General features: G+C 41.5%; 1 protein-coding gene across 1 annotated transcript; it reads right to left on the reverse strand.

Annotated features, from left to right (window-relative positions):
* Positions 1-8,917: 8,917 nt before the first annotated feature.
* LOC148003449 (disks large homolog 5-like) lies at positions 8,918-17,272 on the reverse strand. The gene is made up of 5 exons (XM_087568806.1): positions 17,082-17,272; positions 16,192-16,351; positions 14,733-14,864; positions 13,881-14,064; positions 8,918-9,719 (listed from the first exon to the last, which is right to left on the reverse strand). The coding sequence occupies exons 1-4, from the start codon at positions 17,209-17,211 to the stop codon at positions 13,887-13,889; spliced, it is 600 nt and encodes a 199-aa protein (XP_087424932.1). The 5' UTR covers positions 17,212-17,272; the 3' UTR covers positions 8,918-9,719; positions 13,881-13,886.
* Positions 17,273-26,452: the final 9,180 nt, after the last annotated feature.

A 26,452-nucleotide genomic window follows, 5' to 3' on the forward strand; every position in this document is an offset into this window, starting at 1 on the left:
TGGTTGCTCCAAGACAAGGAGATCCTCATGTATACCAGATTTTCTTTCTTTTTTTTTTTTTGCCTCCTAAGTTATCCCTGATTGGTTAATAAAATCCCTACAACATGGGCTGGGCAGAAGAGAGGGGACAGAGCAAAGTTTCCCTGGGCCTGGGGGCTCAGGCAGGGTCCACAAGGAGAGGGAAAAGACATGGAGGAGAAGGAAGGAGACAGCACCCCATAGGGTAGGTGGATCGTGAGTGTATTACCATGAGGGGCAGCCTGTCAGAACAGGAGTGAACCAGGCAGAGCATGGCAAGCAATACCTTGGGGTTATGGACAGGGAAGCAGAAAAAATAGCACAGAGGGTTGATGTCTGCCCAGCTCTAGTACTTTAAGGCTTATTCTAAATCTAAAAGTTTTGTGTCTTTTATTTGGAAACTAAATGATCTACGGTGGGGGAGAAACCCCCTAATAATATTTACTGTAGCAATGGCCACTCAATTATTGTGGTATTTTAAATATAACACACATTGAATTTCACAATTCAGATGCAAGGCTTTTTATATTTCCAATGTGACTGTACACCTGAGGTCATGTCTAGGTATAGAGACAGAACATGGCAGAAATACCTAGAACATTTTAAGGTCATCACACTGACCACATGAAAGCCACAGGCTATACAGACTATGATGGATGGGGAGAAGGCTTAGTGCTCTCTGGAGTCCCCTTCCCTAGTCTTGGGATAAGACTTCCAGTAAGCCAAGACCATACTCCTCTTTCATTTCTCAAGGAGCCAGGGGTAGACCCACATACATGATTTCTTTGCCTGCAGGGTTTTTTTTCCAAGCGCTGCCCTGTTTGAGGACTTGGCAAAGGTAAGCACCATCAGAGGAAGGCCAGCATATGAATTCTGTATAACTCTGCTCTGACAACATGTAGCACAATCCTATCATGTACTGGAAGCCTTGCTAGAAATATTAATCAACCTCTAGGATCAAAAGGAAACAACCCGAGGGCCATATGGCTGTAAAGCAAGTCTGAAACCATAGCCCAGTATGGAAGTTCAGCCTTGGATCTTACATCAAACAGCGATAGCATCCAAAAGAAAAACGAAACTGAAATGGCAAGGTGTCTGGTAATGACCTCATGGCAAGGATATCTAAGTCATGTGGAAAGATCCCAGTGCAAAGACACATGTCCACGAAGCTTTCACCAAGAATCCCTATTCTGTGTTCTACAACATTATATATACACACACACAAAGAATACTCATTTATGGTCAGTTATGGGGATTGATTCTCTGGGAATCTGACTTTGAGATTGACATAGATGTATAAAGGTGTTTGACAAGTGCTCTTGGGGACCATGGCTGTGACAAAGAGGAGAGAAGAGGATGGGGAGGAGAGCACTCTGGCTCTAATGCAGTCACAAGTGTAAGCAGGCAGCCCTGTGTGGGGCTCAGGAGCTGGCCTGACCCTGAAGTCTTAGCCTGCACTGGAACAAGCAGGAGGCCCGGCCTTAAAGTCTCCATTGGCTAAGGACGAGGTTCCTGGTCAGAACCCAGTTACCATATTGCAACCACATAGCCATCCCTTCTCCATTATCATTCTTCCTGAATTTCCAAGTCCTATCATGAGGATATTTGGGACTCCACTCTGATCTTTTACTCATAGCAAACATAAAAATCAGGTGGATGGGCAGGGAGTGGAATGGCCTAAGGTTAGGCTAAACCTCAATTTTAATGGTTTCATAAGTTCAGAAGGGAGTCCATTTGGCATTGTCATCTGTGGCTTCTGTGTTCTTATCCCGGGTGAGCTGACTCTGTGATATGATGCCACCTCACCTCACAGATATCAGGGGGAAAATCATGTATGACTTTTCTGGGAAGAACTCTGCCTTTTCCTACCATCTGGAGTTATACAACATCTCTATGCACAGCTCGGAAGAGAGAGGTGGAGATTGTGGAGGCCTTAGAAGTTGAAGATCTTTTCTGATTAAGGCACATATTTTTTCCTATGTAATTTTTCCCTTGCTCTTTCTCTAATGATGGCTGACTTCATTCCTGGCCTGAAGTAAACTGGATTCCAAGGTTTTGGATTAGAGAAGCCCCTCTTTTTGAGATGACAGGCCCAGGAAGGGATCCCACTGCATACAGGTTCCTATTCCCAAGGAAGTTGTTGCTGCAGAATCACAGCATGGGGGCAGCAGCACAGGATATCTCCCAGCTTTCTCTCCTGCACCTGCTGCAACTGTAATAAGGCTGTTTGTTTGTTTGTTTGTTTGCTTTTCATTGGAAATACATAAAAGCTGGTCAGAGTTAATACATGCCTTTAATACCAGCACCCACAGGTATTTTTGTTTTTGCTTTTGTTTTTGTTTTATTTCACTTCATAATTTCTGTAATTGTTGTTAGGATTCTTAATGTTTTCTTTGGTAATTCCCTCTAGCTATTCAATATGTATATAGAATGTAAAGCCATGCTCTGCATGGTCCTCTTATTCATGTTAAGGATTTTATTCGTACCACCAATGCCACAGATGAACACAATATTTACTTTCAAATCATGGAAACAGGCATAAAGAAGAGAGCTATGTTGTTTGGTCTCAGGTAAGCAGGCAATCAGGAGTGTAGGATGGCTTCCCAATGTTTTGGATTAGGTAAGCTTCTGTTATTGAGATGAAAGGCCTCTGCTGAAACCTTCAGTTGAGTAACAGAGAGCCTGGAAAGACTGAAAGAGTGGTTGCACCTTGAAGGTGAAGGCTGGCCCTTCAGTGCCTCTGCAGCCTGAGGCAGAGTAATTTTGGGAACACAAGAGCACTTGGCCAGAGATCATAGGGGACTGCATTTTGGTTGAGCCCTGAGACCTGGATGAGCAGAGGCTTCCACAGTTTTGAAAAGGGAAGCAGAGTCACATAGATGCGAGGGAACAATGGATCTGTGATCTGCATGTTATCCACTACATTTATCTTTGCAGTGTACTTCATATATGTAAACGACCAGGGCATCCTACTTTATCACATCTAGTCTCTCTAGATATAAAGCATGTGCAAGTGTAAACACAGTAGAGTTAGTTCAGCAATACATTGTGTCCCATTTTGTTAAAGACCTTTATTTTATTTCTATTTATATATTTTATCTTTTTCACTTTACGTTCTGCTCACTGACTACTGATACTTGATTACTCTCTCCCACAATCCTTCCCCAATTCTCCTGGCACTGTCTTCTCTGAGTGTATGAGGGCCAACTGTCTAAGTACCTCGCTTCTTTTACCAAAGCCTTTCCTGGGGGCATTGTTGAGGATGCTGGTTTTGAATGCCTTGGACTTGGCTTTCTTCATGCTCCACTTTGCTGGCTTTGAGAAGTTTGTGAAGAACTGTCTGTGAACTTGGTACTTCATCCAGATGGTACACAAGAGGCAGTGGTTTTGTTAATATTTTTGAGAGAATATTTCAATCAAACCTCTCCTACTAATATCCTAACAATGACAAAGGTAATGGGAGGCTACACATCTATTTCATTAGTTTTCAGTTCTTCTCAGACAAGCAGTGTAGAAGCCCACAAAGCTGGCAAAGTGAAGTGAGGTCACACAGGGGTCCTGAGAGCACAGTCCTACTTTCTTAGTGTAACTCCTTGGGAATTACCATATCCATACACTCGTAGCTCCATATGCACTGGACCCCAGTGAAGTGCTCAACATTCATTGCTTTTGTCACTCAGTTTGCCACAAATGGTAGAAATCTGAAAAGTTCAGCAAATTTGAAGGTGTGAATAACTCCCAGTGACTGGAGTAAGCTCAAACAGTCTGTGACAACGAAGAACTGATTGAGTATCCAAGAGAGAAGACCCTCACCAGGATCGTAGTCCTATTCCAGTAAGAAAATTTAATAATAAGGCTTCAGGTGAAAAGATAAATTAGGAGGTCTAAGCCAAATATTTTATCCTCTGCCCTCAGGGTTGCAGCCATTCTGTCAGACTTTCCTGGCCCTCTCACAGGATCAGAGTTCTCACCTGGAAGCAGGAATATCTGGAAGGCACATAATACATATCCACAGACGACTCTTTGGGTACAAACTGACAGGCAACTTCAAGGCTTAAAGTCATTGTCTCTCTCTCTCTCTCTCTCTCTCTCTCTCTCTCTCTCAGCTTGAGGTTGCACACACTCTGCATTCTTTTGTGCACTCTGCCTTTTTTATTGCAGTTTTCTTTTCTCAAACTCCCACAATCATGCACACGTCTGTTCATTATCCTTTCACGCACACACACACACTCTTCATACACACCTCACACATATCTCACACACACCACATGCACTCTCCTGTCACTCACACACACAATCTTCATACACACCTCATACATATCTCACACACACCACATGCACTCTCCTGTCACGCACACACACACTCTTCATACACACCTCATACATATCTCACACACACCACATGCACTCTCCTGTCACGCACACAATCTTCACACACACCTCATACATATCTCACACACACCACATGCACTCTCCTGTCACTCACACACACAATCTTCATACACACCTCACATTCTCTCCTCACTCATTCTCACATGCTCTCCTCATGCTCTCTCCCTGGCTCTCACATTTGTTCTCAGACTCGCTCTCTCATTAGCTCCCTCATTCCCTCCCACATTCACTCTTCACATTCTCTCTCCACTCATTCTTCACATGCTCTTCTCATGCTCTCTCATTCGCTCTCACATTTGTTCTTACATTTGCTCTGTCATTTACTCTCTCATTCACTCGCTCATGTTCTCTCTCATTTACTCTTCACATGTTCCGTAGCCTATCTCTTGCCCCAGTCCTTTATTAATAATCCAAAAATAGGTAGAAAAAAGACATTGTGTAATCATTGCCAAATCAAATGCAAAGAATGACTACATCTCACCAAGAACTAAGAATTACAACTGTTCTCCAAAGTTTCAGGCTTGCCCTATTCCCAGGCCTGTGGCCAATATAATAATAATAATTGTAAACTTATCATTATTTAAACTTTAACTCTTTACTTTTATACTTCAGAGACCAAATAATAATTGTAAAGTTATCATTATTTAAACTTTAACTCTTTACTTTTATACTTCAGAGTCCAAAGTTCCGAGATCAGCTAATTGCATTTTCCTGTGACACTCTAATGATAAATGACATAGGCAAAACTGCCAGGCAGTGGCCAGAAAGAATCAAGGTAACCCTTAGCACACTAATTCCACTAGCTTTCTGTTCCTTGCACACAATGACTCTCATAAGGGTTCCAGTAGTTAGACTTAGTTTACTAGTATATTATTTTATATATTCTATACTTCCTTAACCAGTCTATAATATTATGTAAAACTTACTTCCTAACTTCAATAACTTTTTTCCTTTCCTAGGGTCCCAATGTTGGCTCTAATTCATTTTCTCTTATTTTCTTCAAGCTGTCTTTGCAAGTCAAACCCTAATCTGGAACTACAATTCTGCAGTTATTACATTTTTTCCAAGATGAGAATACACAGTATCCACCTGGGCCTCTAGGGCTGTGCTGTGCTGTGCCCCTATGCATAAATTTCCAATTGTCTAAGAATCATAACATCAAGGAACATCTAGTTTCACAGAATTCACCAGAGCAGAAGGAGAAAGAAGTAGGAAAGTCAGATATAATACAATAATTGTGCACACCAAGGCCAACTGATAGGCAGTCACACACAAATGAAATCTATACAGCCGTTGTCCAGGGCTAAGGTTTGGAGAAATGGAAACAACCAGTTTTTACAAAAAGCTACTGCGGCTACTGCGATGTCTCCATTGTATGTTGTCCCCAGCATTAGCCAGAACTCAGACAACAAAGGGAGATCAAAAGGATACAGATTGGAAAGGAAGAAGTCAAAATATCACTGTTTTAGAGGATAGAGTAGTATACATGGGACACCCCAAAATTTACAACAGAGAACACCTAAGCCTGATAAACAACTTCAGCAAAGTGGTTGCATATAAAATTAATTCAAACAAACCAGTAGCCTTCCTCTACACAAAAGATAAACAAGCTGAGAAAGAAATTAGGGAAATGACACCTTTCATAATAGTCCCAAATCATATAAAAATACCTCAGTGTGACTTTTATCAAACAAGTGAAAGATCTCTGTGACAAGAACTTCATGATATGAAGAAAGAAATTGAAGAAGATCTCAGAAAATGGAAAGATCTCCCTTGTTCATGGCTTGGCAGTATGAAGACAGTAAAAATGGCCATTTTCCCAAAGTGACCTACAGTTGCAATGCAATCTCCATCAAAATCGATTCCAATTCTTCATAGGGTTAGACAGAACAATTTGCAAATTCATTTGGAATAACAAGTAACGCAGGATAGCTAAAACTATCCTCAACAATAAAAGGACTTCCCTGGGAATCACTATTTCTGAACTCAAGCAGTTTACAGAGCATTAGTGATAAAACTGTATGGTATTGGTACAGAGACAGGAAGATAGACCAGTGGAATAGAACTGCAGACCCAGAAATGAACCAGCACACCTATTGTCACTTGATTTTTGACAAAGGAGACAAAAGCATCCAGTGGAAAAAGGATAGCATTTTCAGCAAAGGGTGCTGGTTCAAATGGAGGTCAGCATATGGAGGAGTATAAATTATCCTCTTCTTATTACCCTGTGTAAAGCTTAAGTCCAGGTGTATCAAGGACCTCTACATCAAACCAGATTCACTCAAACTAATAGAAGCAAAAGCGGGGAAGAATCTTGAACACATGGACACTGGAAAAAATTTCCTGAACAAAACACAAATGGCTTATGCTCTAAGATCAAGAGTAGACAAATGGGACCTCATAAAGCTACAAAGCTTCTGTAAGACAAAGGACACTGTGGTTAGGACAAAACAGCAACCAACGGATTGGGAAAAGACCTTTACCAATCCTACAACTGATAGAGGGCTAATATCCAAAATATACAAAGAACTCATGAAGTTGGACTGCAGGGAGACTAATAACCCTATTAAAAATTGCGGTTCAGATCTAAACAAAGAATTCATAGCTGAGGAATATGGAGTGGCTGAGAAGCACCAAAAGAAATGTTCAACATCTTTAGTTATGTGGGAAATGCAAATCAAAACAACCCTGAGATTCCACCTCACACCAGTCTGAATGGCTAAGATCAAACACTCAGGCTATAGAAGATGCTTGCACGAATGTGAGAAAGAGGAACACTCCTCCATTGTTGGTGAGATTGCAGACTGGTACAACCATTCTGGATATCAGTCTGGAGGTTCCTCAGAAAATTAGACATTGCACTAGCTGAGGACCCAGCTATAGCTCTCTTGCACATACCAAAAGATGCTCCAACATACAACAATGCACACCCTCCACTATGTTCATAGCAGCCTTATTTATAATAGTCATAAAATGAAAAGATCCCAGATGCCCTGCAACAGAGGAATGGAAACAGAAAGTATGGTACATCTACACAATGAAGTACTACAGAGATATCAAAAACAATGACTTCATGAATTTCATAGGCAAAGAGAATGAACTAAGACATATCATCCTGAGTGAGTTAACCCAATAACAGAAACACACACATGCTATGCACTCATTGGTAAGTGGATATTAGCCCAAATGCTCAAATTCTCCAAGATTCACAGACCAAATGAAATTCAGGAAGGATGACCAAAATGCTGATTCTTCACTCCTTCCTTTAAAGGAGAAGAAGAATCCCTATTTATGGAGTAGGGAGGCAAAATTTAGAACAGAGCCTAGAGGAATGGCCATTCAGAGTCTACCCCACATGTGACCTATACATATACAGCCTTCAAACTAGATAAGTTGGATGAAGCTAAGAAGTGCAGGCTGACAGGAACTGGATATAGATGTCTCCTGAGAGGCAGATCATGTCAAATACAGTGGAGAATGCTAGCAGCAAACCATTGAACTGAGAACTGGACCTCAGTTGGAGGAATTACAGAAAGATTGGAAGAGCTGAAGGGACTTGCAACCCCATAAGGACAACCATGGCTGCCAAGCAGAGTTCCCAGTGACTAAACCAGAACCAATCACTATACAGGGACTGTGCCATGGCTCCATCTGCATGTGTATCAGAGGATGGTCTTCTTGGGCACAAATGGAATGAGCAGCCCTTGGTCCTGCCTAGGCTGGGAAAGTGGATGGCTGGTGAAGGGAATACTTTTATAGCAGAGGTGGAGGGCGGTGGTATTCAGACTTATTTCTGGAAAACAAGGAAGGAATAACATTTGAATTCGAAATGAAAAATATCCAACTAAAAATCAACAACAACAAAATGGTATTTTGAGCTTCGAATCAAAAAAAGCCACAGTCAGGAAACAGAGAATTGTATGCCTATGGTTTTCTTCAAATATGCTCAGGGCCCAGGTAGGTCCTGTGCCCAGGCTGAACCAAGCAGGTTCCTGCCAGTGACTGCTCCTCTATTCCTCTTTCCAGAGGCATCATGCAGATTAATATTGGGCCAGAGATGTGGGCAGAGCTGGTCAGAAGTGGCTTTCTGTCCTGTGGTCTCAGGATAATCTGCATTCCTGGGTGTTCAGCATTTTCTGCCCCAGGATTTGGGTGCAGGATTCCCGATGGCTTTAAACTCCCTTATACCATGTTTATATGTCCTGGGAGGTGTTACAGAAAAATTAATGTTTATCCTACTAATTTGGTCAAAACTCTCATCGACAGAGTATAATTTAGAGGTATCTATATATTTGACAGCAAGCATACACAGTGGGTAATATATGCATGATTAAGGTGAAATTCAGAGTTGGAAACACAGTGCACAGTGACTGTATAAATGCCTGTGAATCTCAGTCTGACTGGGAAGTGATTTGATGCCCAGTCCCCAAGAGAAAGCAGAGATCCATCCCTCCCTGATCGCTGTGGGACTTCAGATGTTGACACTAATGATCAATGAAGAAGGTTCTTAAGAGTGAAGAGTTTGAGATTACTCCTTTATTGACCAGAATACATCCAATTTACTTGATAGTAACCAGATGCAGGTAGTCAATATATACAGTCTATATCCTTATCAAAATAGAAAAGCAAATGAACAAAACAACAACAGATAAATAACAAATCTTCAAATGAATAGAAGGAAAACCAAATAACCAAAACAATTAAAAATTAACCAAACTTTAAATAGAGGAATTGCACTAAGCATTTTTTGCTGCTCCTTTTGCAGAATAGACTTATAGCCTGTGGCTTGCCTTGGAGACATAGTAGACAAGCAGTTAGTGATGGTAATAATCTTTTCAAGGGGAGTGGAAGTAGGTCTGTTTTGTTGGAGTGGGGGTATTAAGGAAAAAGCCATCCAACACTGAGTATAAATGATATTACAGACTTTGTCACAAAGTCTTTCCAATGTTGTGAACTGATCTCCATGAAACTCTTCTGGATGACCCATCAGGACAAGTAAAAATTTACACATGCACAGTATTTCTGGATGACCAGCAGCTCTTGATTGATGTGCATCAGCACTTCTCTGAGTCCCTCAAAAAGTGTACACTTGCTGGAGAGAGGCGAGGTGAAAGTAAGGCCTATTCAATCCAAAGAAGTCAAACTAAAGGAGGAAAATGCAGTCCACAATTGCTATGGACATTACAGATGAGATGCAATAGTGGTGTATTTGCTGTGCACACTTAGTTCTCCTCCTGTAGTTCTTCTCTCCAAGGGAGATCTTGTCCTGGACTGTGTCATGTTCGAGTTTCTGCTGGAGAATTTCAGACCTAACAGAGCAAGGGAATAAAGATTTAGTGAGTGGTTGTCAATTCAGCTCTCCCTCTTACATCAGCTCTATTCAGTTGGACAATCCAGCATGACTTGTCAGCTGAGGTCAGTCCCTGCAGCCCCAAGTGACATAGAGTACCTGCGCATGGATTTATATCTCAGCTTTTAACACTGCTAGAATTTGAACTGTGGACTATGCACTGTACTGGGATTAAGAGAAAAATGAGCATTTTTTCCCACTGGTCCAGGTATATGACATTGAATAATAACATTGTAGCTATGTCTGAATCTGAGTTCAAGAGAGGTTTGAGCAACCTAGAATACCATGTGGATTCCTTCTGGAGAACATGCCCAGAATTGAGGTGAAATTTCTGATTATGTCAGCACTGAAGGAACCTGTCTAGTTTACATTTGTAACCACGGAATCTGCAAATACACAGAGAAGCCATCTCACATCAAATCCATGGGAATTGCATAGATCCTGTAATCACTGAGAATGTGCTCCATGCAAATCCTCCCAGCGTACACATGGACATTAAAGGTGATTGTGATGTAGAAACAGAACAGCACCCCTGTAAGTCTATGGCTAGTGTAAGGCAATTTGTGAGAGGACAGAAGAGAAAATGTCCTCAGATCTTTCCGGAGAGATCACAGGAAGAAAGGAGTAGAACATACCAAGAAATACAGAGGATCATATATATTGTTTCATGGGCAAAATTCACATGAAGTGTACCAGAACAATACTCTGAGTAGCTCCTTAGCTGCCTGAGGCTGAAATCCAGGTGGGGTGGTCATCCACCCAAAAAGGGTATTTATATAGGGAAGGATATTCAAATGGCCTCTTCCAGCCTATGTTCCTACCTGAACATTAATGCTTAATGTAAAGATTCCCCAGGATTCGCTGGAGGCATAAAAACAAATGTTGAGTGGGATATGTACATAGTGGCCAGACCTATAGACAGCTCAGTCAGTGATGTGATGTCCTCCCATAAACCGTCATAGACTCAGGGTTCTTTCCCCATTAACAATCTGGCTTAGCAAGTCCCAAAGGCTGTGTAGAGCTGTCTTGTTGCTCAGCAAAGGATAATATGTTGGTGGTGGACTAGACTCTTGTTCTTGTTCACTGTTTCAGACTTTCTCCAAAGTGTGCAACTTCTTCTAATAGGAGTTGTCTTTACCATAGCCTGAGTGACTTCATGCCCAAAGCTAGAATCATAGGAAATCTCCATAACCAGGATCCAAATCAACAAATTTTCTCCCCGTAATGTGATTGTTCCACAGATAATTTGAATAAGTAAGTAAAAGCTTGCATGGATTATCTCACACTGAATCAGAATCTAGGGAAGGGCTCCATCGTATGGTACACTTTTACTCCTTGGCTGATGGACTTCTGGATAGATTCTCCTTCAAGGTTACTCTGGGACCACTACAACATTGATGCTCCCTAGTTGCAATGGCAATACCTACTCCTTGTTGTGGAATCACTGGGTTAACTAAAACTTCTGTTCCACTTTCTGAACATGGCTTCTCATAGGGCTACCTGTTCTTACACGGTCAGACCCATTTGAAGCTCAAAATTTCTCCTGACTCCATTGAGGCTGAAATTAACTGAGAGAAAATGATGTTGATCGACAGCACTTGCAGAATGCTACACAGATAACATAGAGGAGCGCTTTGGATTATCTGTGCACCTAAAGGGGTTTCTGAAACTGCCCTGTTCTTGCACCACAGCATAGCTATGGGACTTTTTCTGGATGACGATACAATTCCAAGCAACTCAAATTCTCAATGAATAAAATCCAAGCCAAACTCCTAGGGGAAGTTGTAGTGTGCCAAGGTAGCTCGAAAGAAATGGTAGCAGGCAATGTGGAAAGCAACCTTGGAGAAGACACAGTGAGTGTCATAACCTTCCAGTGGGCTTTCACAATTCACAAAGAACAGAGAAGCAACATAAACTCATGGATTTTATAGAGAAGCCTTGCCCTTACCTCCCAGTACTCCATTCCTTTGATGTGCTCCAAAGGATTTCAATGCAGATCAGTAGTTTTGCCCCTAATCACTTGAAAATCTAACTTTACAGGTGTTTTTGTGTCCTCTTTTTGGGGGTTGCATTTCTAAAGGATTGTAGTGTCCTGTTTCTACACCATAACATAAAGGGACCTGCTAGCTCTAGGCCTACACCATTTGTTATCCCTGTGAAACAGGACTCACTTGAACATATTTCAATTCCTCCCCCAGACTTCACAAGATAATTCTGTTCTGAAATTTTTGGAAATAGAATAAATTAGTAATTTAAGAGTCCTTTTGCTGTACAGAGCTAGATGGAGATGCCAAATGACTGGGCCGCTCTATTTCATGTTTCATGGATGTAAAGTGAACGCTTAGAGTACTTTTCTCATGAAACTTGGAAATAGAGGGAAACACACGTTCACTACTGCAAACACACACACACACACACACACACACAAATATACCCACACACACACCACACACACAGACACACACAAACACACACACAAACACAGACACACAGATACACACTCCCATGCACAAATGAAAACTTTGTTCTTATGCAGCACATTTCCTGTTGAGTGAGGAATTAGTGGGAACAATGCTGTGTACAAGTCTCTTAGACTCAAGCAAGATGTGCTGCCCTGGCCTGTACTCATTTCCACTTCAGGAAACCTTTCTATGCAGATACTTGCTGGTCCGACAAGTAAGTTACATGTTCTGCACAGATAGCCTAAACAACACAACATCAAATCCCCAAGAGAGAGATTGGAAAAGACTAGGAAAAGACTCCATCAAGCTCTATGCTGACTCATCATAGGCCCCTCACTAAAACTACCCTATTTCCTTCGTAGAAGACTTTGGAAGCATCAGAGAAGACAGTAACTCACGGTCAGTTACCAGGAACATTTCATCACATTAGAGTTCCTGTGTTATTAAAACAACCTCAGTGTCAGTCAGAAAAAGGCTAAATAAATAACATACAGTGAATTTTCTGAAATGCAGCACTGTGTACAATATTGAGAGGGAATCTATCCTGAAAGAATGCAGTGCCCATGATATAGTCAGCAAAGCAATGTCAGCAGAGGGTTGCACTCTAGGATTCCATGCAAGATCATGGTGAAGCCAATAAGACAATCCAGAATCTTCCCGGGGGATAACTCTGTTCAGGTAAAGTGAAGAAATCTAATCCTTATTTTTAAAATAGCTGAATGGTTTAAGAATGTGTTGAGACAAATAAGAGAGGGGGCTCCACTTGGAACTGGATGAATGATGCAAAGACTGCTGGCCAGCACAAAACAGGAAGCTTCATGTTTGTTGAGAGACCTAGGCTTAAAGGACTAAGTTAGATAATGACTGGACAAAAAACTGCATGTCATGAACTGGCCTCCCCACATGCTCCCTAAGATGCAGGTCAGCACAGCAATGCACCTTTCTTGGTGAGAATTGGGGGTACATACGGATAACTTTGTTCTTGAAGCCTCAAGTCTCTCATGCCAACCCTAAGACTTTGAGAAACCTTTTCCACATCCTTGCTCTTCTAACCAGCTTCAGGTTGTAAGGCCCAGTTATGAACTCTCCAGGAGAACTCAAATAAGACAGGACTGACATGCTGATACACAGGCTCTGTAGTTACCCAAGATCTATGAAGCATGAAGACACCATCTTCATATACAGGGACATGAGGGGAGGAAGAACAAAAGCCACCACAAATGACAATGAGAACCATTTCTTTGGCATTTCCAGCAGGCTCTCCTCCTTGAAAACTACTTACTTCCTGAGTCTCACACCATCCCTGAAAAGAAAATGAGCTCCAGGCTTTTGCTTTATCCCTCAAAGCCCTGTTCTAGTCTAAAGAGGGACTCACACATAGCACCCTCCATACATAATGGCATGTAGTGTTGTGCTGTGTGATCAACCTATCTCCCTTAATAAACTGCAGATTCTCGAAGAGCAGGAGCATTTGCTTTCCAAACATGCAGTTTCTTGTAAAGGGGCTATCTCCACAGAAAGCCTTGTAAACCATCACATGAATGAACACTTGGATGAGACCTAGGACAGGACATGGATCAGTCAATAGACAGTTACATTGGTTTGTCTATGGTTATGGTAAGACCTGAGGACAACCTGACCCTGAGCCCTAACCCTACCTGCTGTTACTTGGCTCTGGGGTCAGAGATGTTCATTCCGGCCTCTTCACAGAACCTCTTTGTCTCCACAGAGGATGCTGGCAGTTCAGTCTGCTCCACCAGCAGTTCTCTCTTCTCATTCAGCAAAATCTGTATATTGTTCTTCAATTGAGTTTGTTCCCGTAGGAGCTGGGATTGCCTGATGCTGAACCACAAACAAAAAATGGTAAATCCCAGGCAGCTTCTATTTGCCTGTCACTCCTGCAAGTCCAATCATCCCTTCAAGGGTTCTCATCCTCAGAAATCCCCAGAATAGAGCCACACTATACAAGTTAGCACCAATTAGAGGAGGTCAAATCCAGAATCCACATTCCACATGAATCAAAGTACTTCTGAAAATCCTGACACTAAGACGGTTTATATAAATCAAGGAAGAAGAGATGGTCCATAAGGGAGCTCGTATGTCCATGGTATGGTGAAACCATCTTCACGTTGTGGGGAAAGCCCCTCTGAGGGGTAGTTGATGACCCAATAGCTGTACAATCTTTCCATGTGTTTCTCATGGATCACAGATCTTTAAATCTCCTGTCAGAGTCCTAGAGATTCAGAATTGATTGATATTCCCATCATGGTGCAAACCTTTTCTATCTAGAGGATCTTTAACGGGGAAAATAACAATTGGAGGGTCTTCGACACCCTTCACATGTACGACAACTGAGTCCAAGAGCTACAAATCCAAGACTCTTGCCAGGAGGCAGCCTTCTTGTTAAGAGTCAGACACTACAGAACCAGAGCCCTGACATTTGTTAAAGTCATACAGGACAGAAGCATTCCCTGCCTAGTGCTGGGTTCTCATCTCTGTCAGCGACTCACCGGTTGGAACTGTTCACTTGTATGAGCTCCTTGTACCTCTCCATGGCATCACTTATTGAGTTGGTCATCATTTGCATAGCCATCATTCTCATCTCATGTTCGGATTGAAGGACTGGCAATTCGACGTGCAGCCTGGGTTAGGTCATGGCCAAAGGAACAAATAATGTTTTGAACTCACGATTTCAGAATTAGGTGAAATGTAAATAAAAATGTATAATAAAAAATTTCAAATTCAAGGAATGGTGGAAGGGAAGAAAATGGCAAAGTCAAAAACCAGACCAAAACCCAACAGTGAGACTCAATCCACAGAAAATATTTCTCTGTAAATAAGCAACATTTCTTTTGAAATAAGGACTCCTTGGAATCCTGAGAGATATGGTTCTGCAAAGACTCACTATATAGGAGGGGGCAGAGCCTGAGAGCTGCCTGTTTGGTAATAACACTGTCAAGACCACAGTGACCATTTCTAGGTCACAATAAACAATCCCTGGATAGTTAAAAAAATAAAAAACTAAAGACCAAAGCAGGTGAAACAAATTAGGTAAAATCAGACTGTTCTCTCTATTACTTAAACTCAGTATGTACCACATACTTGCTCCTTCAAAGTATTTGTACTGGTTAAGTTTATTATCCTGGGCACAGGACAACAGAGCCACGGTACCATTTGGAGGGACCTGACCTTCAAGAGCTGGCCAGGTGAGCATGATGGAATTGACTAGTTCAGGAAGAAGATTCCTCCAGTCTGTGCCACAGCTTTGGGCCCAAGAGAAAGCTGTGATGACATTTCTCTTGTTTTGAAAGCAGGTATACTCAATCCTTGGTTTCTATCGTTACATGAATTCCCAGAGGGCATAACTAAGTTTGACAGGGAAGAGGATTTATAGCACCTCCTCCCCTCGGGAGAGTCCTGGGTGCCACCAAGGTATACAGAAGGAGCAAAGTGCTCTGTTGATCAGTGTGGGCCTCCACCTACTCATCACTTTCATGACCTGCAGACTATTGATCAAACAAATCCTCAGACCCCATCAAAGGTCCCAGACGTCCTGATCCTGAGTAAACACCACATATACTTCCACATACATACATAGCAACCCATATCCAAACACATTTAGAATGTCAACTACATGCATGGAGGTGCCATAGAATCAGTGTATAATGAACAAATTCAGAGGAAAGAGTGATGCCGTGCAGGCATTTCATTCACACACACAGTTGCAGCAACTGTGACCAGGTCCTTCCAGCTGATGACAGAACCAACGCTAATCCAAGAGGCTCAGGGTCAAGTACAAAAGAGGTTGACCCTAAACACACAGCACCTAGCTTATCTCACAAGCAAATGCCTGCCAAAGCTCCTTAAAATCCAGGATGAGAGGTGAAACTTTCTCGTGCTATGAGTAAATCTTGAGGTAGCAGAGAGAAAGCGCAAGACAGTGAACAGGTTACTGGGCATAATGACTACCTGTGGTCCCACTCATCATAGATATAAAGATCCAGGATTTGATAAAGTTCATCCCTCTCGAATTGACACTTCTGGATTTCAAATTTGAGTTCCTCCAGTTCCTTTAGACACTCCTCTTGCTTACTGATGACATTTTGGGATGATGCCTTCCTACCAAAACCTGTAGACAGACAAACCCAAGTGAAATTGCATATTTGATGGCCCATGGGCAGAAAAGAACATTCTGAATCCGAAAAGGAGGTTGAGGAAGGGGAAATGGTAGAGACTGGGTGAATCCCTGAAAGAGCAGAAAAGCTTTCTTAAAGGTTGATTCTTAAGCTATGTCCCTCTTCCCAACCTCTAATGCCATACACGTGCCACACTCACTATTAAACAACTCCCGGCACTGAAAGTTATAATATGACTGAGACATAAACATCTGCGACAATGTTATCTTACATCAGATGTGGTGCAGATAATCCTGGAGTTCATAATGACTTCATTATGCTTACCACCATCAAGCTCTAACCAAGTGTGGTCCAGCCCAAAGTGTCTGAGAACTCAATTCATGACTAGGGGTGCATCCTTCCTTGTTCTCGCCATCAGAGACTTATGTAACCTACAGTAATCTAGAGGATGAAGTGCTTCAACTCCCAAACATGGATGGTCACATTGTTAATCTCACAGTGCCTCCTCCTGCCAATCGTTGACACTCACATTTAAAAAGCTTCAAGAAAAGACACTGAAGTCTTAAAACTTTATGGCTTTCTCTCAAATTAAAGATCAGGAACTCCTGACTCTTGGTTTGCCTTTGAAAAATCCCAAGGCTCCTGCTTTTAAGGCCTAGTCTTAGAAGGCACATCTCAAACCTACCTCCTTGAGGATGTTCCCCAACTCTGCCCAGGACTCACCAAGCCTTCTCCAGAATGATTTCCTCCTTCCTGTGTCACTAGAGAGGGGGTCAGCTTCTCTCTGACCTGGTGTGATCTCTCCTTGATCAACACTTTCCTTCCGAAATAGCCTGAGCAGCTGGCGAAACATGCCTGCTTGTGAACCCAAAGGGAATTGAAGTAATATCCCAAAGGCAGTTGGTGTCACCACAACACTGGTGACATCACAGAAGATTCTAGGGATCTCTTAGATACAATAGAGTGTCCAGTGAACGGCTTACTGGTGATGTCACTGGAAAGTTCTATGGCCTACCTACTAACCAGCTTTCCCCACACTGATGAATTTATGTGGGGACCCTTTCCTCCAGTCTCCCATGTGTCACTGGGAATACCATTTGGCAACCTCTATTTCAAAGCTAGATATGTCTCTCTGCTTCATTAGAAGTCAACAATGCTTTTGATGGGGAGGGTTGCTTACAACCCTGAATTGGAGAACAGAGTTTTCTTAGCACCCAAATCTCTAGGGACCAAGGAAGAGGGAGATTTTTCTTAAAAGTAAATCAACTACTTGAGACAATGCATGTGACACACATTTCCATTCCTAAGCTTTTCCCTTTTTCTGGAGGCCAATATATTTCTTCTATACCTCTGAGTGTATAAAACCTGGAAATATTTGCTTACTGTGCAGTCCTTGACAGCCAACATTGTTTCCATTTACATATCCATGTATTTCACAAAATCAATGGTCTATAATCCTATTTTTTTTGCAATAAAAACTCCTTTTCCTTGGGAACATAGGGATCAACTACAGGGCATATATAAAATAATAAATTTCTCTTTCTTTTATATATTATGTAGGACATCCTCCCTTTCTCAAATATAACAAGACAATTAAATTGGACATCAGTGAGCAAATGTCAACCTGGACCTTGTGTTACTAAATTGTAACTACATAGCCATCACTTCTCCAATATCATTCTTCCTGAATAGCCAAGTCTAGGCATGAGAATATTGGGGGCTGCACCATGATCTTTTCCTTCTAGCAAACATAAGAATCAGGAGGACGGGAAGGGAGTGGAATGGTCTGAGTTCAGGTTGAACCTCAATTTTAATGGGTCCATAAGTTCAGGAGGTTGTCCATTTGGCATTGTGATATATGGATTCTGTCTTCCTATCCTAGGTGTTTTAATTCAACATGAATGTGTGCTATACTGCCACCCCATCTCACAGATGTAAGAGTGAAAATCATGTTTGACCTTTCTGGGAAGTGCTCTGTCTTTTACTACCATCTGGAGTTACACAATATCACTATGCAAAGCTCAGAAGAGAGGGGTGCAGATGTGCGCGCCTTAGAAGTTGAGGATCTTTTCTTCTGATTAGGGCACTTATGTGACCTATGTAATTTTTCCCTTGTTCTTTTACTAATGATGGCTGACTACTTTCCTGGCCTGAGGTAAACTGGAGTTCAATCTTTTGGATTACCGAACCTTCTATTTTTAAGATGACAGGCCCACCAAGGGTCCTACTGCATACAGAAGGTATGAATAGTCTCATGGGCTGGAGTAAGTTAAAAAGGTCTGTGACAACAAAGAACTGATTAAGAAAAGAAGAGACCAGCTGCTCATCAAGATCACAGTTGTATGATAGTAAGAAAATGTGAATAGGCATCAGGTGAAAAGATAAATTAATTAGGAGGTCATAGGCCTAGAAGGGGTAGCCTTTGCTCTCAGTGGAGCTGCCATTCTTTCTGCCATTCCTCGCCCTCTGCCACAGGACCAGAGACTTCCCCAAACAACTGGCTGGCTTTGCCAAGACCTGGCAGGGCTTCTCCCTATAGAATAGGAAATGCAGAGTCCTTGAGGACTCACCAAGAGGTCTCCTCCACACAGGTTCCTTGTTGTCAAAGGGAAATGTTCCTGCAGAATCCTGCCATGGCAGCAGGAATTTCAACCTGGCTGCTCTTGGTCCAGCTCACTGGATGCAGGCCTGAGGCCCAGGGGTATCTGGGGAAAGAAGCAGCAGGCACTACCTCACAGCTCTCTCTTTGTTGGATGCAACTGCTAGGACTGTGATAGGATTTTTGTTTCTTGTGTGTTTATTAGAAATACCTACAAAGCTGATTAAAGTTGTAACATGCCTTCATACCCAGCTTGCAGAATGTTTTTAAATCGTTGTTGTTCCTGTTTTATGTTTGGATTTTGTTTTTTCATCCCCTCAGGAAATTTCCCTGTACTTAGAATGATAAGCATGTGCTCGGGAAGGATCGATTATTCAAGTTTGGCAAGGCTTTTGTTCTCAGTATCCACTCCACAGATGTTGCCATTACTTACTTTCAAATAAGAAAACAGTCATAGAGAAGTAAATTAACCTGTAAGCTATCACAGAAGAAACACATCATGATTGTGCAGTGGAACCCCAGTATTTTGTATTTCCTAAGTTATCTTTATTTTAAACCTTTTTATTGAATTTTTTGGGTACATTTCATTTTTTTCTAAATCCTTAAAGGTATCTTTTATTCCTCTCATGCCATTTACAAGGTGGAATTTCACCTGTGATTGTTAGTCCAGATAGTTTGGTCAATGGCTTAGATATCACCTTAGCCTAGTTTCCTTGGCATAAGCTGAGTTAGAAGCAGACTCAAAGGTTCAGGACTCAACAAATAATGAATTCCACTACATCTGGATACCTAGCTGTATTTCCATTCACTATTTAAAAAAAAAGATGCGGTTCATTAACGTGTAAAAATTTTCTCAAGTATATTAAAGTGTTTACATGGTCATACAGTTTTTCAAATACCTGGCATTCATCTTTTTCCAAATCCTAAAATTTTTTTCTTATTCACATTTTCTTTTTTTTTGATTATTTCTTAGTATTATTATCATTTTTAAAGTTTTAGTTTTTTAATAGATATATATTTTTCATTCAAACATTATTCCCTTTCCCAGCTTTTGGTCCATAAGCTGCCCTGCCGTGCCCTCTCCCATATGTATGGTCCCCCAATCCACGCCACTTAGAAACCACTTCCTGGACATTCCCCTGCACTGACGGTCCCACCTTGTTAAGAACAAGGGCTTCCCCTTCCACAGGTGCCCCAACAAGGCTATTCTCTCCTACATATGCAGTTGGACCCCTGGGTCAGTCCATGTATAGTCTTTTGCTGGTGCTTTATTTGGTTGGCATTGCTGTTCTTATGAGGTTGCAAGCCCTTCGGCTCTTTGAATCCTTCCTCTCATTCCCATAAAGGGCGTCCTGTTCTCAGTTAAGTAGTTTACTGCCAGCACTGACCTCTTTATTTGACATTCCCTGGATGTGTCTCTCAGGGGAGATGTATAACTGGTCCCTTTCAGTAAGCACTTTTTAGCTTCATCAATCTTGCCTAGTTTTGGTGACTGTATATATATGGGCCACATGTAGGGCAGACTCTGAATGGCTGTTGCTTCAGTCTCTGCTTTAGATTTGGCCTCCATATCCCCTCCTATGGATATTTTTGTTCCCCTATTTTAAGAAGGAGTGGGAGCATCTGCACTTTGGTCATCCTTCTTCTTGAGTTTCCTGAGATCTGTCGATTGCATCTTGGGTAATTCGAGGTTTTGGTCAATATCCACTTATCAATGAGTGCATACTGTCAATGAGGGGTGCTGAGTACCTGGAAGAGAATGAGGGACAAGAGATGTGAAGGACTCCAAGACAAGAGTCTGATCAAGGTGACAATTTTATTTTTCCCCAAGGCTGAATTTGTACCATAAAATGGGTAACAGAGAGGAGAGAAGTAAGAAACATTTACCCACGCCAAGGACACAATATTCATGTGGTCAGGGAATCGGCTGATGTTGACAAGTTGTCAGAAAAGTCACAGGTTTGTCATATCTATTAGTCAGCAGGATGTTGGTTTTTCAGAAAGGTTACAGGTCATGACATTAGGTATCTTAATGTCACACGTTATTATATGATTATTCATCTTGACCACAACATTTGTATTAGTCTTCTGAGGTGGCTGGAAATTTTTCATGAACCCAGTCATACATACTTCTAACCATAATAATAACATCAATAATGGAGGGCTTCAAGGCCATCGCTCCCAACACCATACCAAGTGTGTTTTTCTGTGATTGGATTACCTCACTGTGGATGATATTTTCTAGTTCTTTCCATTTGCCTATGAATTGAACGTAGCATTGTTTTTGATAGCTGAGTGGTACTCCATTGTGTAGATGTACCACATTTTTCGAATCCATTCCTCTGTTGAAGGGCATCTGGGTTCATTCCAGTTTCTGGCTATTATGAATAAGGCTGTTATATACTTAGTGCAGCATGTATGCTGTTATATGTTGGAGCATCTTTTGGGTACATGCCCAGGACAGGTATAGCTGTGAGCTCAGGTAGTGCAATATCCAATTTTCTGAGGAACCTTCAGACTGATTTCCAGAGTGCTTGTACCAGTTTGCAATCCCAGCAACAATGGAGGAGTGTTCCTCTTTCTCCACATCCTCGCCAGCATCTGTTGTCACCTGAGTTTTTGATCTTACCCATCCTGACTGGTGTGAGGTGGATTCTTAGGGTTGTTTTGATTTGAATTTCCCTGATGACTCAGGATGTTGGGCATTTCTTTAGGTCCTTTTCAGCTGTTCGATCTTCCTCAGCTGAGAATGTTTTCTTTAGCTCCGAACCCCATTTATTAACAGGGGTGTTTGGCTCTCCGTACTCTAACTTCTTGTGTTTTGTGTATACTTTGGATATTCGCCCTCCATCAGATGCAGGATTGGTAAAGATTCTTTCCCAATCTCTTGGTTGCCTTTTTGTCCTAATGACACTGTCCTTTGCCTTACAGAAGCTTTTCAGTTTTATGAGGTCCCATTTGTCGATTCTTGATCTTAAAGCATAAGCCATTGGTATTTTGTTCAGGAAATTTTCCTTAGTGCTCATGTCTTCCAGATTCTTCCCTACTTTTTTCTATTAATTTTAGTGTATCTGGTTTGATGTGGAGGCCCTTGATCCACTTGGACTTAAGCTTTGTACAGGGTAATAAGAATGGGTCAACTTGCATTCTTGTACATGCTGACCTCCTGTTGAACCAGCACCATTTGTTAAAAATACTATCTTTCTTCCATTGGATGTTTTACCTCCTTTGTCAAAGATCAAATGACCATAGGTGTGTGGGTTCTCTTCTGTGTCTTCAATTATGTTCCACTGATCTGCCTGTCTGTATGCCAATACCATACAAACTATTGCTCTGTAATACTGCTTGAGGTCAGAGATGGTGATTCCCCCAGAAGGTCTTTTATTGTTGAGTAGAGTTTTGCTATCCTGAGTTTTATGTTATACCAAATGATGGCAAATTGCACTTTCTACCTTTATAAAGAATTGAGTAGGAATATTGTTGGTGATGGCATTGAATCTGTAGATTGCCTTTGGCAAAATGGTCATTTTTTACCATATTCATCCTGCCAATCTATGAGCATGGGAGATCTTTCCGTCTTCTGAGATCTTCTTCAATTTCTTCAGAGATTTGTCATACAGTTCTTGTCAACGTTCTTTGTCATACAGAATTTGTCAAAGTTCTTGTTATACAAATTTTTTACTTGCTTGGTTCAAGTAACAGCAAGTTATATTATATTATTTGGGACTATTGTGAAGGGTGTCATTTCCTTAATTTCTTTCTCAGCCTCTTTACCCTTTAAGTAGAGAAAGGCTACTGAATTGTTTGAGTTAATTTTATTCTTGGACAGTTTGCTGAAATTGTTGATCAGGTTAAGTAGTTCTCTGATGGAATTTTGGTGTTGCTTAAATATACTATAATATCATCTTCAAATATTAGTGTTTTGACTTCATCCCTTCTAATTTTCATCCCTTTAACCTACTTTCATTGTTTGATTGCTATGGCTAGAACTTTAAGTACCACATTGAAAAAGTAGGGAGAGAGTGGGCAGCCTTGTCTCGTCCCTGATTTTAGTGGGATTCCTTCAATTTTCTCAGGTTAGTATGATGTTAGCTACTGGTTTGATGTATTCTGCATTTTCCTATATTTAGATATGGGCCTTGAATTCCTGATCTTTCCAGGACTTTATTAATGAAAGGGTATTGAATTTTACCAAATGATTTCTCAGCATCTAATAAAATGGTCATGTGGGTTTTTTTTCCTTTGAGTTTGTTTATATGGTGAATTTCGTTGATGGATTTCTGTATATTAAACCATCCCTGCATCCTTGCCATGAGGCCTACTTGATCATGATGGATGATTGTTTGGATGTGTTCTTGGATTCAGTTTGCAAGATTTTATTGAGCATTTTTGCATCAATATTCATAAATCAAATAGGTCTGAATTTCCCTATCTTTGTTGTATCTTTGTGTGGTTTAGGTATAAGAGTAATTGTGGCTTCATAGAAGGAATTTGGTAGTGCTCTGTCTGTTTCTATTTTGCAGAATAGTTTGGGCAGTATTGGTATGAATTCTTCTATGAAGGTCTGATAGAATTCTGCACTAAATCCATCTGGTCCTGGGCTCTTTTTGGATTGGAGATGTATAATAACAGTTTCTATTTCTTTATGAGTTATGGGGTTGTTTCGATGGTTTATTTGTTCCTGATTTAACTGTGGTACCTGGTATCTGTATAGAAAATTGTCCATTTCCTCCACATTTTCTAGTTTTGTTGAATATGTTTTTGTAGTAGGATCTGATGATCTTTTTAATTTCTTCAGATTTTGTAGTTATGTCTCCCTTTTATTTCTGATTTTATTAATTTGGATACTCTCTCTGTGACCTCTGGTTAGTATGGCTATGTGTTTATTTATCTTGTTGATTTTCTCAAAGAATCAGCTCCTGGGTTTGCTGATTCTTTTGATACTCGGTTTTATTTCTTCTTGTTTGATTTCAGCCCTGAGTTTGATTATTTCCTGCCTTCTACTCCTCTAGGGTTTATTTAATATTCTTCTAGAGCTTTTAGGTGTGCTGTCAAGCTGCTGACATATGCTCTCTCCTGTTTCTTTTTGCAGGCACTCAGAGCTGTGAGTTTTCCTCTTAGCGCTGCTTTTATTGTGTCCCATAAGTTTGGGTATGTTGTATCTTCATTTTCGTTAAATTCTAAGAAGTCTTTAATTTCTTTCTTATGTCTCCAATGACCAAGTTGTCATTGCCTTCAACTTCCATATATATGTGGACTTTCTGTCCTATTTGTTGTTATTGATCAGCAGCCTTAGTCCGTGGTTTTTTGATAGGATGCATGGGATTATTTCTATCTTCCTGTATCTGTTGAGGCCTGTTTTGTGACCGATTATATGCTCAATTTTGGAGAAGGTACCATGGGATGCTGAGAAGAAAGTATATCCTTTGGTTTTAGGGTGGAGTGTTCTATAAATATATGTTAAATCCACTTGGTTCATAACTTCTGTTAGTCTTTCTATGTCTCTGTTTAATTTCTGTTTCCCTGATCTGTCCATTGATGAAAGTGGGGTGTTTAAATCGCCTACTATTATGGTTTGTGGTGCAATGTACGATTTTTTGAGCTTTAGAAAGGTTTCTCATTGGGGACACAACTGCTATAAACTTGACAAATATAGCAATAACCCAGACATCCGCAGGAAGCCTGTGACCGTTGGCCACATGAGGATGAGTGTCTTTCAAAGTTCATCATGATTTTTGGTAAGATCTTCCTCATCATTGGTGGCTTGGCTTCCCACAAACATGGTCCAGTTGTCTAGAATCTCCTCCTTGGACAGCATCTCATGCTTTTATTTGTCTGACTCATACACCAGATGCTGGTCCTCAGCCTGTGCATGGTCATAGTCCTGAGGGTCCAGTGGTGAATCTCATCTTAATCCAGCTTCCCATCCTTGTTCAGATCTGGGAAATCATTGAACTGCTCCCTAGACAAAACCCAGTATGTCTTAGGGCAATTGTCCTCATGGGAAAAAGATGTCCACAATGTACTCATCCTGGTCCACAAAACAATCCCCGTTCTTGTCGATATCCTCCAGGATTTCCAGAACTACAATCTCCTTCATATGTTCTAAATCCTGTTAGTGCAGAAAAGCAATGAACCCGTCCTGAGTAGCTGTCAGGTCACCATCAAGGCCTTAAACCTCCTCTCATCTCGTGGAGGCATCTTTTTAAAGTTGTGATGTTCAGAGATATCTTGGAAATCAGCAAGGTTTCCCAGGTAGTAGCTAGAGGTGGCCTGCCTGTATTCTTCCCAGGAGATTTTTTCCTCTATGTCCCTATCATAATCCTTCCAGAGTTTAGCCACATTATGGTTGCTGTATCTTTTCTGTACCTGTTTGATCCAAACTTTCAGGTCTTCAGTAGTAACAAGGCTGCCTCCATCACTGTCAATTGGATCAACAATTTTCCCCAGCCTCTCCTGCTCTCGTCCAGGCTTAGCTATCAAAGGTCTTGGAGTCCTCCTTGCCCAGGAAGACCTCATGATCGTACAGGAAGCTGTGCTTGTTCTCCGGTGGCCACTGGCCCTGCTCTGAATCAGGACAAACCATGTGCTCCTTGCTCATCATGCTCTTGGCCCTGAACGCCAAGACCAGTGCCAGCAGCAGCCCATGGGGAGTCCCAGGCTGACACCTTGCATCACAGTTGTGTACAAAGGGAGGCAGCAGGCTCAGATCAAAGGGGGTGTGGGCTCAGAGCACCTTAGCCACTGTCCATCCCCAGAGAGGGCCTTTGTTACATTTCAAATGTTATCCCTTTTCCTGGTTTCCCATCCACAAAACCCCGTATAAAACCCCCTCCCCCTTCTATTAGGAGGGTGTTACCACACCCACCCAAACACCAAGGCCTACCTGCCTCCCTGTTCTGGTTTCCCCTACAGTGGGGCATCAAGCCTTGACAAGACCAAGGGCTTCTCCTCCCATTTGTCCCAAGAAGGCCATCCTCTTCTACATATGCCGCTGTAGCCATGGGTCTGTCCATGTGTACTCTTTGGATGGTGGTTTCAGCCCTGCGAGCTCTGGGTATTTTTAGTGCTGTTCTTATGTGGCTGTAAACCCCTTCAGCTCCCTCAATCCTTTCTCGTACTTCTCCACTGGGGACCCTGATCTCAGCTAAATGGTTGGCTGCAAGCATCTGCCTCTGTATTTGTCATGCTCTTTACCCCACTCTTTTCAGCACATCACCACAGAGCAACGAAGATGTATTGTCTTGGCATGATGATGTACAGACAAATAGATGATTTCTTATTTCCTAATGATGGTTCTATAAGAATTCCTAAAATTAGATTAGTAATTTTAAGCTCCTTTATAATGGGACTGCTATTATGTTTTCTCTGGTAATCAAAATTGCATTGAGAACTCTGCCATTCTTAAAGTGTCATGAGTGAATTGCTTCTGCAATACCAAGCAGGCATCTACAAATTAGAGCCCATCCTAAGAGGGTATAAACCAATTAACCAA

The sequence above is a fragment of the Rattus norvegicus genome, chromosome 9 (assembly GCF_021556685.1).
Source record: "Rattus norvegicus strain SHRSP/BbbUtx chromosome 9, alternate assembly SHRSP_T2T, whole genome shotgun sequence".
Lineage (NCBI taxonomy): Eukaryota > Metazoa > Chordata > Mammalia > Rodentia > Muridae > Rattus > Rattus norvegicus.